Below are 15826 nucleotides of genomic sequence, written 5' to 3'. Positions count from 1 at the left end.
CATAGAGACGTTCCTTTAGTTTGCATCATAGTGAATTTAATAGACTTTAAAGGCTTAAAATGAATGCGTCTGAGAGTGAGAGGCCTCAGTGAATTAAACCTTGAGTAGAAAGCAAATACTTGGTATATTTATACTTGGGAGAAGTAGTTGGTTAAAACTACCTGTGCGAACTGTATACAAGTAGTTATATTAATAATAAATGGTGGAGATGTTTACATTTTGCTATTTTATACTAATGTTGTTTTAATACACCACATTAATAAAAACCATCATTCAAGTATTCGGGAATGTCTGCAGTTAACAGTATGAGCAAAACGAACACTAATACAAAACACCCACCAAATTTTTTCTATTGCTTGTCCCACACAGTTGGTTAACCTACAAATTGTCTTAGAGTTACACACTGTCTCACAGTCTCTACTTGATTCTCATATTAAACATACAAGTTGAACATGTATGTAATAAAGAAGATATCATTTATTAAACTCTAGCAATGCGTGTGCCTTTAATATTTGTGATGCACACGCTGCAGCGTGGAATATTAAACGCAGCAATAGCCATTTATATATTAGAAAGAACATGGACGTGTGATGGAAATGCACCTGCAAAACCAAGAAAGAGGATCAAAAAATTGAATGAGGTGCAGACATGTTCCTATATACCACCTGTCAATGTGTATATAATGCAGGCATCAAAATCATGGCTCCTGGAATTAAGCCAAAGCAGGTGTTTCACAGCATGGAGGACAATAATCTTATTATCTAGAAGAGGTATGATCCGTACTTTTGGTGGAATGAACTAAGGTGCCAAAACAATTTTAAAAAAGGAAGAGAAAATGTTAAAAACAGAAGGGAGATGGGCAAGACTGTGCACTGAGGTCCGTGCTAAATTTCCACTGTCACCTAGATAGGGCTGCTGTATAATCGGAAAGTAAAGATGAAGATGGACTGCAGTAGTTCTAAAGTGAATAGTCAGTTTAGCTTACTGCCCACTTCCTGTCTGTACCCAATACTCTACAATCTGGGGTATATAAAGAGGGCAGTCAATTGCACTAACTGTCACATTATTGAACTTCTCAGCCATGATCTAGAGTTTTCTGAATTCTGATCTTTGTGCATGACCTGTTTGAGAAATAATTACAATAACCTTGCTACAAGGACAGATGACACAATTTTCTTATTCACGATCCATCTACTGCCTACACCCAAACACAAACCTTAAGGAGCTGCACACCACGAACAAGTAGTTTGACGCTACACGGAAAGCCTCTGTCTCATTCTCCTCTCCAACAGAACTAAGCGCCCAATGCAGACAACAGAAAGAGCATCATCATCACCATTTATTTATATAGCACCACTGATTCCACAGCGCTGTATAGAGAACTCATTCACATCAGTCCCTGCCCCATTGGAGCTTACAGTCTAAATTCCCTAACATATACACAGACAGACAGAGAGAGAGAGAGACTAGGGTCAATTTTGATAGCAGCCAATTAACCTCCTAGTATGTTTTTGGAGTGTAGGAGGAAACCGGAGCACCCAGAGGAAACCCACGCAAGCACGGGGAGAACATACAAACTCCACACAGATAAGGCCATGGTCAGGAATGGAACTCATGACCCCAGTGCTGTGAGGCAGAAGTGCTAACCACTGAGCCACAGTGCTGCCCATGATGACTAAAGACCAACACCCCCGAAAAACAGAAAAGCATCTCACTCTGTCCATTAGCTTCTTTAACTTCCACTCTGGCTAGAGACATTCCTGACTACATCCATGACCCTGTTCACCAATCCCTACACCAGTCCTCACCATTGAAATCCTTACTCCTGTTCTTCAGGCGCAAGTATCCGTTGCATCCTCAGAGTTCCTGACACTTGAGTATTATTTATTTGAGCCACACCAAATTAAATTGAATTAAGTGTAATTCCTTGAGTCTAGGGGAGAGCCAGACTAGATGAGTAGCTGGGCGAGCCATTTACTGTTCCTCCACAGACATCTTGAGTTTTTAGGATTCATGTAACTATCAATCGACTATTTGTTGAGCTTTCAAGTCTGTCGTGCCCAAATTCCCTAAAAACTTGGGGAATGAATGGAGGATCTGTGCATGGATGGCCTAGAGCCAGCTTTATGTGTACTATATTTAGGGATTTAAAGAAGATGGGAACAGGTAAATTGGCAAAGTTTGCATAAGGGCTTGAGAGTACATTCATTTCCAAAGCTTGTACACAACCATGTTAAAATGAGGCTGATCCCAAATATGGAATGGCTGTATTGGAGACTTCAGTAATGTATATAATTAAAACAGGGTGCAAGATGGGAGAGGAGCACAAGGTTTTTAAAAGTAGAATTGTTTGCTTATATAGTCTAGCAAGAGACCTTTTTATTCAAGTAGCTTTTGAATTAAGTGTAATTCCTTAAGTCTAGGGGAGAGCCATAGTATATGAGTAGCTGGGCGCGCCATCTACTTTTCCTCCACGGACATCCAGAGTTTTGAGGATTCATGTAACTATCAATCAACAATTTGTTGAGCTTTCAAGTCCGGCGTGCCCAAGTTCCCATCTACTCTTCCTCCATGGACATCCTGAATTTTGAGAATTCATGTAACTATCAATCAACAATATGTTGAGCTTTCAAGTCCGGCGTGCCCAAGTTCCCATCTACTCTTCCTCCACGGACATCCTGAGTTTTGAGGATTCATGTAACTATCAATCAACTATTTGTTGAGCTTTCAAGTCTGGCGTGCCCAAGTCCTCTTTAATCTTGGGGAATGAATGGAGGACCTTTGCATGGATGGTCTAGAGTCAGCTTTATGAGTACTATATTTAGGGATTTAAAGAAGATGGGTTCAGTCTAAATGGGCAAAGTTTGCATAAGGGGAGCACATTAATTTCCAAAGCTTGTACACAACCATGTTAAAATGAGGCTGATCCCAAATATGGGATGGCTGTATTGGAGACTTCAGTAATGTATATAATCAAAACAGGGTGCAAGAAGGGAGAGGAGCACAAGGTTTTTAAAAGTAGAATTGTTTGCTTATATAGTCCATCAAGAGACGAGACCTTTTTTATTCAAGTAGCTTTTGAATTAAGTGTAATTCCTTGAGTCTAGGGGAGAGCCAGAGTATATGAGTAGCTGGGCGCGCCATCTACTTTTCCTCCACAGACATCCAGAGTTTTGAGGATTCATGTAACTATCAATCGACTATTTGTTGAGCTTTCAAGTCTGGCGTGCCCAAGTTCCCTAAAAACTTGGGGAATGAATGGAGAACCTGTGCATGGATGGCCTAGAGCCAGCTTTATGAGTACTATATTTAGGGATTTAAAGAAGATGGGTACAGGTAAATGGGCAGAGTTTGCATAAGGGCGTGAGAGTACATTCATTTCCAAAGCTTCTACACAATCATGTTAAAATGAGTCTAATCCCAAATAGTACAGTCTTCCAAACCAAAACACAGGGGCGTAGCTAGCTCATCTCTAGTCTATACATCAATTTCCTATAATCAATTTACTTAGTGACAACAACACATCGATTTACATTTTACTTTTTGTTGTCATATACAGTATATATCCATCATCTTAATTTCTTTTAACATTGTGACAATATTTTTTCCACTTAGTTTACGATGGCAATAATTGTATTTGAGATTAATTAATCAGTGTCAGATGCCTTTAGTTACAATTTAAAATTTAGGCCAGGTTATTGCTAACAGAAAACAAGTGGGAAAAGTAGATGATTGTGACTTTACCATTATATTGAGCAATATCACCTTATGAAAAAGGGTCAGGTAAAAACCAAAAACCTGATATTCCAAAAGACACAAACACGCGGTTGATACATTTGGGTATTACAGAGAAGTATACATTGGAAACTTTACAGATGAATAAACATGTCTACCGCACTTATTGGATCAATCTCAAGATGATATGAATGCCTTGCTGATTTCTTCCATAAACAGACTGATTTCAGTATGTTATGTTCTGTGCAACCGTCGGTTCACATTACCAAAAAAAAAAGTAGAGGCAGTGTTTAAATCAATAGTTCTTTGAAATCCAAAGCAATCTAAAGAGCTCAGTTTTCCCAGAAGAAAAGCGAAGTTGTATATATTATTCAGTTGTAGCAGATAGAAATTGATATAGTCTGTAATGGTGGTGGCATTATGATGGATGGTAAAGAGGCCTCCTTATTCAGTGAGGTCTGCAAGCAGGGCAATCCATTGATTGGTAACGGTGGATATATATCCCCATATAGATCCACCGTTACCAATCAAAGGAAACATAGAACACTGCACTCTGAAACATGATTTAAGTTGGGGATAATGTGACACAATCACCATGATGGAGAGGACCCTGCCTTTCACAAGACCAGTATATGCATCTCCTGAAATACTCTGTGCTGCTGAGAAGATTCTGATTATCTGATTAGCTACAGTGCAGAACAAATTCTGGTTACCATGGCCATAGCAGACGTGATGATATAGCATTGTATTAACATCCCATAGTGGCCTCCAGCCAGTTCTAAGTCCAAGGGGTATATTTACTAAACTGCGGGTTTGAAAAAGTGGAGATGTTGCCTATAGCAACCAATCAGAGTCCAGCTCTCATTTTGTAGAATGTACTAAATAAATGATAGCTAGAATCTGATTGGTGGCTAAAGGCAACTTCTCCACTTTTTCAAACCAGCAGTTTAGGAAATATACCCCCAAGTAGTTGGAGAGCCAGGAGATAAACTGATGTGAGCTTGCAGTGGCAGAGAGAGCTAACCTGTGGCAACATTCACCACAGGCCTGTGAAGCACTGAACTCTGCCATTCTCCCCCACTCGTCTTGAAGTGCAGGTCGTCACTAATTCATACCTAACAACTGTCCTGATTTAAGACGGTCAGAAGATTACCACTATGAGAGTGTTTGTGGACATCATCATCACTGACATCAATGTCAAACTAAATCTGACCACACTAATTGATAGGACTATCGCTTGACCCTTGTGAGTACTTGACCCTTGTGAGTACTCACCTTAAGGAGAGAACCAGTGGCAAATACAGAGTAAGAGTCTTAAGGCTGAGTGGTAGGGGCAGGGTGGGCTGGGGGGCATGGGGGCATCTGCCTCCCTGGCCGGTCCCATAGTGGGCTACCTTGGGGGCTGGGTCACTGGGCCACCAGCATTTTTTTCCATTTTTCAAGACATTAGCCTTAAAAAGGACCCCAGCCTAGGGGTAGAAACGCCTTGGCTTCCATTTGCTTTACAGCTGATTCGTTCTGGAACATGCGGGAGGAGTTTCATCCATAGCGATGTGGTATAACAGCTGAGTATCCTCTACATGCTTTTGAACTTATTTTTGACGGTACGGGCACTATCCTCACATGTGGAGGATCATTTATATGTTTTTATGTTCTTATGTTTTTATGATATTAAAATTGTAATACACTATGAGTATTATTTTCATTTTCATGATGATGGCTGAGAGGAGATCATATAAAGATGATCGGTGTATTTCCCTTATAGTATACAATGCGAGTATGAAAGAATCTATCCTGTAAGCATATAGAATATAGGATTTCGATTAGAACACTTGGGGTGTTAAAGAATGTGGATTTCCTCACTTCTCTAATTGGGAACTTTTTGGGAACTCTATAGAATAAGAGCCACTTGTTGGAACATACTATACTATATTGCATTGTTTTTCTTTATATATACCATCGGTTTGGTGCAAGAATAACATATTCCTTACATGAACATCCATGAGCGCTTGTGTATGTATTTTTCTTTATAATAGGTGCATTAGTACTAGACAAAAAGAAAAGGAGGATTCACTGCCAGACCCAACTATATAACTTGGAGTGTACAAATGGAATCCGCTTAATTAAACATTCTGTTGCTCACTTTTCCCTTTCTGACACAAGGGGGTAAATGTATCAAGCTGCAAGTTTCCAGCGGGTTTGAAAAGTGGAGATGTTGCCTGTAGCAACCAATCAGATTCTAGCTATCATTTTGTAGAATGTGCTAAATAAATGACAGCTAGAATCTGATTGGTTTGTTGCTATAGGCAACATCTTCCCTTTTCAAAACCGCCAGAAACTCTCAGCTTGATACATTTACCCCCAAGGCGTCAGAAACTAAAACTATTGTTCTTCAGTTGCAAATATGAGCTAATAATCTATGTTATCTGTGAGCCAGATGCGGCATTTAAGGCTGCTCCATTTGTTGGTCAAAGTATTAATTTCCATGCTCCCCAAGGGAGAAATACAGTCTACTACATACAGATGAAGCAGCATGTATTCCAGTGAACGACATACTGTGGCATGAGAATAGTTTTCTGCAGTTAACTTAAATAGCCTGCGCTATTCACAGCTTAACTAATAAAGGATCGGTTAGCACAGATTTTCCAATTTTTAGGCATGGTGTACCTCCTTTCACCTTAATAAGCTCTGCTCCATCTGTAAACCAAAACTAGTGGAGAATAGATGACAAGGGACAAACCTTTTTAAAAGTAAGTCACATTCAAGTGTCACCTATTATATATTAATATTTATTTATCTCATGTTTGTTATTAATGCTATTTTTGAAAAAAGATGTTTCCTGCTCTCCACAAGCATATTCTCTGGCGATAAAGTACTTAATGTAATGTGGATGGAAATGCACATTGAAATGCACCTATTGAAATAATTCTCCCTTTGTGTAACATTGTGAATGGTATTGTAGCTGCACAACCGTTCAAGTGTTAATGGAACCCGTTTTAGCTCTGTTCGACAATCTGTTTACTATTGAATCAGAATCCTATGTCGGCCTCCCATCTAGAAAGCACTTGAGTTTAACTAAATACGCTTGTAATAGCTGAATTTGTATCTACTTGAGATGACCTAGATCTGTTCCTTTGGTTACGCGTTGAGTGATTGCTGTTGCTGTAATCATGTGCACAGTGAAGAATAAAACGTGTTCCGTCTGAAACCAAATGCTTACTCTGTACCGCACAACATCCTGTACATAAATCGGTACCGCCTGAAATACATCATCATCACCATTTATTTATATAGCGCCACTAATTCCGCAGAGCTGTACAGAGAAGTCACATCAGTCCCTGTTCCATTGGAGCTTACAATCTAAATTCCCTAATATACACACATACAGACAGAGAGACTAGGGTCAATTTTGATAGCAGCCAATTAACCTACCAGTATGTTTTTGGAGTGTGGGAGGAAACCGGAGCACCCGGAGGAAACCCACGCAAACACGGGGAGAACATACAAACTCCACACAAATAAGGCCATGGTCAGGAATCGAACTCATGAACCCAGTGCTGTGAGGCAGAAGTGCTAACCACTAAGCCACCGTACATGTAGCATCATAAGCAATCCTTGTTAAATAATTAATCTGTGGCTGTAAAAGTTACGCAAAGAGTCATGAAATCCAGAAAGAAAATAGGAATTGCTGCTGTAATATACAAAGAGATGATCAAAAAGTGCCTCCTGTTACAGTCACTGTGAGGAGCAGTGCTGTACAATTTAGTAACTTGGGATGTTTCAGAAGCAGTGTGGCAAAATTAAATTGCATTTCAAAATTAATCCTATCTTTAGCGCTGTGCTTCAAATTACAGGGGGGAAAATGTATAACTCCAAGTCCCAAGCGTGCTAGATAACAGATTCAATATCTGTATAGTAAACAGAAAGATAAAATGCAATCATCTATCCCTGAATTGGAAGAGATAGCTGAAAATGTTTAAAGGGTTTGTCCCCTACAGGGGCAACTTCTTGAGTAATGTTTCTGTGTTTGTTTGACAACCAGGAAAGGAGAGAGCTGCCAGTTGTGGCCCCGACAACAACCGAGTGGGAGATTTAAACTCCTGCTTAGTATGTATGTGTGAACAGAAGCCAATTGCAATCCATTCAGGAGCCTTGATTACAGCACAACCCATACCATAGCTTAATGTGATGGATTTTGTGGACCAGAACTGGCCTACTTCAATAAATGACAAATGCTAAGATGACGTAATATTCCTTGTAATGTGGAAATCCACAATGATATGTGGCTATACGCAGTTCATTTGCGTAAAACTTAAGGTCAACAAATACCATTCAACACATACTAAACATGATGACACTTTCTCAGTGTAAAAATCTATACATAATGTGATTTGGTAAAAGTTACTATATAAGTTCACCTTAATGGTATTTTAGCTCTTTATGGTGATTTCTAAGTCTAGGACATATTGGAAAAGACAAACTGCGGGTTTGAAAAAGTGGAGATGTTGCCTATAGCAACCAATCAGATTGTAGCTGTCATTTTGTAGAAAGTACTATATAAATGATAACTAGAATCTGGTTGCTATAGGCAACATCTCCACTTTTTCAAACCCGCAGTTTAGTAAATATATCCTAAGAACTCTTAGCAGAATAGCTTTGTAACTTGTTAAACAGTATTTTTGGACATGGTTAAAAACATCATACAACAAATAATACAATAACTAACAAGTATAATAATTTACAAGTTGGGGGTGGAGAGTTATATGTGCGAATAGTTTGAATACTCATCACTATTCTACTCTGAACCATGCATTACATAACAGAGATATGTAAAAAAAATACTACAACCATCATTTATTTATAGCATGTGAATACCTCATAAGTGACCCCGCTGTCAGTGCCCGCATCCCATGGGATTAGGTCCTGGACAACCCTCTGGACCCAGCCACACTCCTTGGTACAAAGATCCTCAGCCGAGAGCCCAACATTCCAATCCGGGCTCGGACCCAACATGGTCAGGAAAGACATCAGGTGCCGACTTCTGTCCACAGAGAACTCTGCAGATGGTGCCGCTCTCCTGTCCAAAAAAAAAAAAAATACAAGCTAAAGTCTAGATGCAAATTTTGCACACCTTTAAAGAGACTCTAGCCTCAAACGTTTCCTTCCTTAATTTTTTGTGCGGGACAGTACATAAGAAAATACAGTTTGTGTAGTCTTTGGATAAAAACATTTCTGCAAGTCGGGCTTGATTCATTAAAGAAAGTAAGGCAAAAAAGAGGAGTAACTTTGCTCCTGGACAAACCATGTTACAATGCAAGAGGTGCAAATTAATTTATTATTTTGGACATGAGTTAAATACTGTCTGTTTTTTCATCTAGCACGCAAATGATTGATGGCTTTATTTTTACAATGAAATTTAAAGTTGATCTAGGACATGCCCTACCCCAATTATAAATCTGTCCTCACGTTTTAAATTTACCTCCCCCTCCAATGCAACATGGTTTTACCCAGGTGCAAAGTTACTCCTTTTTTATGCTTTTCTTTCCTTGATGAATCAGGCACATTGAGTTTGTTTATGGACACTATGCATTCATGAATAGTCCTCAGTGGCCTCTTTTGTTCCTGTCCCCTTTGGTTTTCCTCCCATCCTCCTCGCTGGTAAACAAATGTCCGAACTGAAATTAAAGTACTTCTGTCTGCAGTTTGTAAGGGGAGAGGTGCAGATGGAGGTGGAGGAGGGATGATTTTTAGCACATTTAGGAGAAGGACTTGTCTGAAAAGACAACAACAAGAGTGTTGGTGCTTCAAGTGGGATGTTTGTTTCAGGCACTATTACAGAATTACAGAAAGCTTGTATCTATTTATTTTAAAAAAGCATATTTATTAGAGGGAAGCTTTAAAAAAAAATTCATCAGGACAAATGTAAAGACATTTTAAAAAATAACAAATTAAAAAAAAAACACAACCCTAAAATAGGCTGGATTGAACATTCACACTCTCGCTGTTTAATCATTAAACCTAAATATTTCAATTTAAATTAATCCAGTTGAATCAGACACCTTATCTACTTGGCCATATGTGCAATATCATATAAATCAGGCATAGGCAAATCCGTATTCAACAAGGAGCGGATCTGAAGAAATGTCTCTTGTTGAATACGGGTCTAGGTCCACTTTGCTCTAACAGACAATACACTGCAAGATGCGTACAATACATATGTGGAATATAAAGGCCAAAAGAATGCACAGAAAAGTTATTCAATTAATATCACCTGCTAACAATACAATCATTAATGATAAAAAATCCATTAAATCCATTTATTATAAAAAAAAAAAATCCATAAAATCCATTTATTAGGATGTTATTAATGTCTTTTGTACATAAATTGCATTTGTACGATTGCTGCAGATTGCAAACACATGTTCTAGCTAGAGATGCTCACTGACCGCTGTGAACTGGTTTTGGTTTTGGATCTGGATTAGCTTTGTGTTTTGTTTTTGGTTTTGTATTTTTTAGAAAAATTGCTAAAATATTCTAAAATCACTTAATTTTGCTCTTTTTCGTTCCTACATTATTATTAACCTCAATAACACTAATTTCAATTCATTTGCAGTCAATTTTGACCACCTCACAGATCACAATATTATTTTCATACACTTTCAGACAAATACTGCAGTGACCTGGCTGGATGGTAAGCGACAGAGCAATGACACAAACACACGGCAGTTCCTAGCACATCTAGGACACATTGGCACACAGCAGTGGCAAAAAAATAAAAATGGGGGTCCGCCCTCCCTCCCAACCCCCGCTTTGTTGGGTCTTAAAAAGGAATTCAAGACTCGCGAGATCCGAGATCTGGTAACGTTTTGCCTCATTTTCAATTCCGAGGGAGCATGACTCGGCTCGGTACTCGGATCCCCTAAGTTCGGGTGTGTTCGGTTCTCGAGGAACCGAGCCTGAGCATCTCTAGTTCTAGCATGTATACCCCACCATCATCACTATCACTTCTGACCAGTAGCTGGTGCAAGTGATCCGGAAGAAAAACACGTACCTTTGAGATGCCCGAAGCTTGAATCGGACTTTGCTACGTGCGCTCGACTTTGGCGCGCCCTACTGCACATTAACTACATGCATACGCCAAGTCCCCAGAAATCGTAGGCTGTAGTAAGGGTCCTTTGCACTCGAAATTAATTGGACATTGCTTCGTTCACTGGCTTATAGCCTGGTTCTGGGTATGGGCAGAGCAATTTTACTCAAAATACGGCACGAATGGACATTTACGCTCCCTGATGAATCAGTCCCAGGATGTCTTTATATTGGATGACCGCAATATCAGCAAGCAGGCAAGAGAATAGAAAATGAACTAAAACTGAAAATAGAATTACACTCACATTCTTGCCATAAATTCCCCTAACACAGATTAGATGTAGGTATTTTATCACTCTATATGATGACAATTAGGATGACAAGATGTGGGCTGTGGACTGTCATTTTGTTCATAGAATGAAGACTTTTTTTTAAAAGGAACAAACAAAACAAAAAAATGTCAAAGGCACATGGCAAAGATTTAATTACACAGCCGGGAACAAATATTTATGAAGCCTGAGAAGTAAATTAAAAAGAAGCTCATCGGAGTGCAATTAATCTAATGCACACTTATCTTTGTGGACAAGTCTAATGTAGGTTACAGTTGAACATTTTGTACTTGAAAGGGATGTGCGAAGGTAACAGTCTCATCTTTCATCACTTGTCAGAGTTGTAATAGAATGTAGCTGTTATTAAACTCTCATTAGTGCTATAGCGTTGAAAGACTTTTTGGTGCTAGGCCAAATGAACTTTCCGTCATATGACATTACACGGCCTATGGGAATGACTTTGCTTGTTGTGTCAGAAGCAAACGGGAGCTGGTATACATCATGGATGAGCATCAAAAGCAACATGCAGTCATCACACATTAAATGAACATACATTTCTATTTAATAAGGGCAGATTTTAACGTTAGATCAGATCTTTGTGTGAAGATACTGGGCTGGCTTTGGCAAATTACATACCTTCACCATACCTTCCAACTGCCTTGATTTCGGCGTTAGAGTCCTGATTTCAGGGCTCTGTCCCGCTGTCCCACTAGGCCCGGCGCTCCCATTAGGCAAGGTTAGGCATTTGCCTAGGGCACCGGGCTCTGGAGGGCGCCTGGAGGGCGCCACAGATTAAAAATTTCTTTAAAACTGTGCGGCGACCGCTGACCATACCTTTCACGGCTGCCGCACAGCTTCACATACATCCACAGGGAGGGGAGGGACTATTGATCATCACCGCCGCCTCTCTGCTCCGTCTCCTCCCCTCCACTCACTGACTGGCGGGCCATGACATCATCATCATGGCCCGACAGTGTCAGTGAGTGGAGGGGAGCAGACGGAGCAGAGAGGAGGCAAGTTAAGTTAAGAAAAGATGGGGGGGGGGCAATTTTGAAAATGGGGCGGGGGCACGGGGTGGGGGGCGCCAATTTTGAAAATGTGCCTAGGGCGCCAAGGACCCTAGCACCGGCCCTGTGTCCCACACATAAACATGTTTGGGAGGTGCCATACATCATCATCATCTATTTATTTATATAACGCCACTAATTCCATAATTCTGCTGGACTGTCCCCGGCAGTCAGGACTATGTCCCGACTGCACCACAAGCTTTCCTGTTCTGGAAGAGGGAGCAACAATCACCTAATAATGATGCATGATGCATTTCCGGAGTGTTTGAAGAGGAGGGGTAGTGTTTGGGGGCCAGCCTAGCACATAGATCGCATCCTCATTTCATGCTCTAGATGCATTGATACGCAAAACATGCTGATACTAATGACTGGCGCAGAGACCGAACTAGCAAGATGTGGGCCCAGGTGTAGGGAAGCGGTGCTAGTTCCCAGCTCGCTCGTTCCCCGTGCAGTGGGCCCCATTATCTCCATGGGCCCCAGTGCACCAATGGTAGCTCCACCACTGGACGGCATATCTTTGATCTGGATGAATCTTTGCACTTTTAGGTTGTACGTGTGTTAAGATTTGTGCAACTCAAAACGCAGGTGTGAAGACACAAGTGTCCAGACACATTTTTACTTATGCGCCAAAGGCGCATCTTTACATCCAACTCTAATCTAGCCCCTAAATGTTTGGCGTGAGTACCCATAGTACCCATAGGCTCACTGTGGGCACATCATGGTTTTCATTGCCCTTGGACAGCACAAGCTCTCAATACAGCCCAGCTTGTGAGATAGTGTATCAGAGAGCAGGTGGCAGCTTCATGTACCAGTTACAGTAGGACGGAATGTTATCTCCTAATTTACAGCAGCTGATCAATAACTCTGGGCTCTGCCTGTCTGGGATGAAAACATTTGTAGCCAATAAAGACGACTCACTCTTAACAAATAATTACCTTTACAAAACATATAAAAATCTCCTGTGCCCAGGCAATTAATTCCGGCTCTAATCTTCTGACTGACTTGTTGACTACCGAGACCCTAAACTCTGCCTCGAAATGACAGATTAAAAATGCATTGCAGCGGCCTGAGCAGTCTCCATGTCCCAGTTGGATGTAAACTATTTATTTCTTAAATAGTTCTCCATTCTAAAAGGTTTGTTTCAACTCCCCCGGTCTCCCTCAGGCTTTTTTGCACATTGAAAGGCAATGTAATAGAAGTCTCCCTAGCTGCACCGCGGGTGAGTCACACATACTGGGCATTGGGGGCACTGTCTGACCAGGTTAAAGGCAGACGAGACCCTGTGTGATTGCAGATAAACACTAGATAAATGCAGGTAAGCAGGTCGGGAGCGGAACATGCAGTTCCCTCTTATAGTAACTTATTTCATGACAATTTATAAAACAAACACAACAGTTTTTAAGTCTGCTTATGCACATTTAGCGGAACCCCTGAGAGAAGCTGACCCACAGCGCATCAAACACACCAATGCCAAGCCTGAATGTGACTATTTGAGCATCAAGTAATAAGTAATACTGAATTTGAAGAATTGGGCCCAGGTACAACAATGTATTTCACTGCTAAAAGTTAACCTGTTTCTCATGTTAAATTTAAGAAGCCACAAGGTCCCCTTACTTACATAAGTTAACCTATCTAACACATGCTTGCCTACTCTCCCAAATTGTCCGGAAGAGTCACGAATTTTAAGTTGTTCTCCCCAGGAGCACCAGAAGAGCAGGCCTATCTCCCAGATCCCGCCCTCTTCCTAGTGAAGTGGTTGGGATTGCGGACTTGATGACGTGACTCACAACAAATCACTTATTTTGACCCTGCACCAAGGCGCGATGGCGCAGTAGGCGCATTTTGCAGCTCCACACTCCTTTGCACTTAGAACCTCTCTGGGATCTCCCAGAGGGGAGAGTGATAAAGTTGGCAAGCATATACTAACAACTAAAGTGAAACAAGTAGTATTTTAGGAAAAAAATCAGAAAGTATGCATTGTATGAAGCCTTCCTATCCAGCGCAGGAGGCTTCAGCTCAATAAAATGCTTTATTTGTGTTTATTAAAGATTATTTAGGAATAAGAACTGAGGGCTGAAATAAGCCTGAAGGCAATTTAAAAGATGAGGCTGTATCTTTAAACTGGATTATTCACTGGGGTTTAATAGTTAACTATGGGAGTACGCCCATCTGGTGTCATAGGGGAGGGGTAGACAGGGTCTATTAGTTGGATGGGCGGAGAATTAAGCAGCCTCTGCAGTTCTGGATGTTGGCAGTACTTGGTAGCACGGATACAGGACTGGATGCTTCTCATGTCGGTCCTCAGTTATTGGCGTGCTGGCACGGCTGATGGTGATCCTGAATGGAGATTTGCTGGAAAACACAGTATAGTTGACGGAGAGTGGTTGGGGCGCACATTTCGGTAGTGGGCAGAGTGAACCCGCCTTACTTCGGGCGAATCGCTATTGTCTCGGGAAAGGTAACACTCCTGTGGTTTGCCCTGTGGTTGCTTTCAGTCTAGCCCAGAGGATGGGTGGGTTCTGTAAGCCCATGATGTGATGTCCCGCTAAGGTACATATGTGCGCCCGGGTGTGATTGGTTGTCCCCCACTTGAATCCCGGGGTTTGATTGATTGTCCCCCAGTTGATGAGATTCCAATGGTTAATTGCTGGGACAGTTGGGCTTTGCCTGGTGGAAGTCGGACTGACTGCTCTCTTCTCCACCACCGTATTTAAATAAACTATTTAAAATTGCCACACTCAGGTCTCGTGTCAGTTATTTAAGGTTATAGTTCATTAGGGGTAAGAAGGTAAAGGAAGTCACGATATCAGCCGTCAAGCCTTTTATTTGCAATTTAAATCCCAGGTCCTGGCTTCCAGATCCAGCGGGCAAGGGCAAGTAGGCAAACCGGCTCACGCATGCACGGAGGGAGCCTGCACTGTCCTGGCGAGTGCTAAGACTCCTATTACTGCTACCAGCCAGTATCGCCAGGGAGCTGTGCATTGTATTAATAAAGAGCGCCCAGGTATTTGATAAATAGACCACTGTATGCAAAACTGTCTTGAATGTTGGCTTCGCAATAAAAAAAGTTTTAAAAGAGGCCGCAACGGGAAAGTTTTTTTTATGCAGACTGGGGAGGGAAGTAAACTGGTGGGGGGGATTTGTAGATAAGTGTAAGATAACTTAAAAAAAAGAACAGTAGTTAAGATTTCATAATGAATATCCGTTCAGCAAGAGATAGTGGAATCTGCATATGTTCTTACAATGATCAAAACATTTCATCTACCGCAACAGAATTAATTAAAACTGATTCATCATTGTTATGAGTGCTGCTCCATCTGTTAGACACTTGATCTCCCAGAAAGGGAGTATATTACAGGAGCTTACATTTGGAGCAAATGCACTAGAGGTTTCCAATGAAGTGGCCAATTAAAAACATGAATCTTGAGCAAAACATTAACAGCAGAAAATGGTTCATGTCTCATTAATATCTTTTTTACTAATGTTGCAATTGTACCTAATGATCGTTATTTTTTTTTAGCACACTTGTGGCATGTTAATTACTGCATTTACTTAATGACAACATTTTTTATTCATCATTTTTCCAATAGTTTTAATGATCATTTAAAT

At 40.8% G+C, this 15826-nt stretch overlaps 1 protein-coding gene across 2 annotated transcripts in view; it reads right to left on the bottom strand.

The window, feature by feature from the left end:
• Window positions 1–15826, bottom strand: part of SPON1 (spondin 1) — a 232425-nt gene that overhangs the window by 24746 nt on the left and 191853 nt on the right. For both annotated transcript variants that reach the window (XM_075188063.1, XM_075188064.1), the window contains exon 8: window positions 8611–8812. In XM_075188063.1, coding sequence (XP_075044164.1) covers window positions 8611–8812 — 202 coding nt within the window. The remainder of the gene's footprint in view (window positions 1–8610; window positions 8813–15826) is intronic.

The sequence above is a fragment of the Mixophyes fleayi genome, chromosome 10, assembly GCF_038048845.1.
Source record: "Mixophyes fleayi isolate aMixFle1 chromosome 10, aMixFle1.hap1, whole genome shotgun sequence".
NCBI classification, from domain to species: domain Eukaryota; kingdom Metazoa; phylum Chordata; class Amphibia; order Anura; family Limnodynastidae; genus Mixophyes; species Mixophyes fleayi.
Note: the sequence above shows the minus strand (reverse complement) of the source record. Positions and strands in the feature narration are given on the sequence as shown.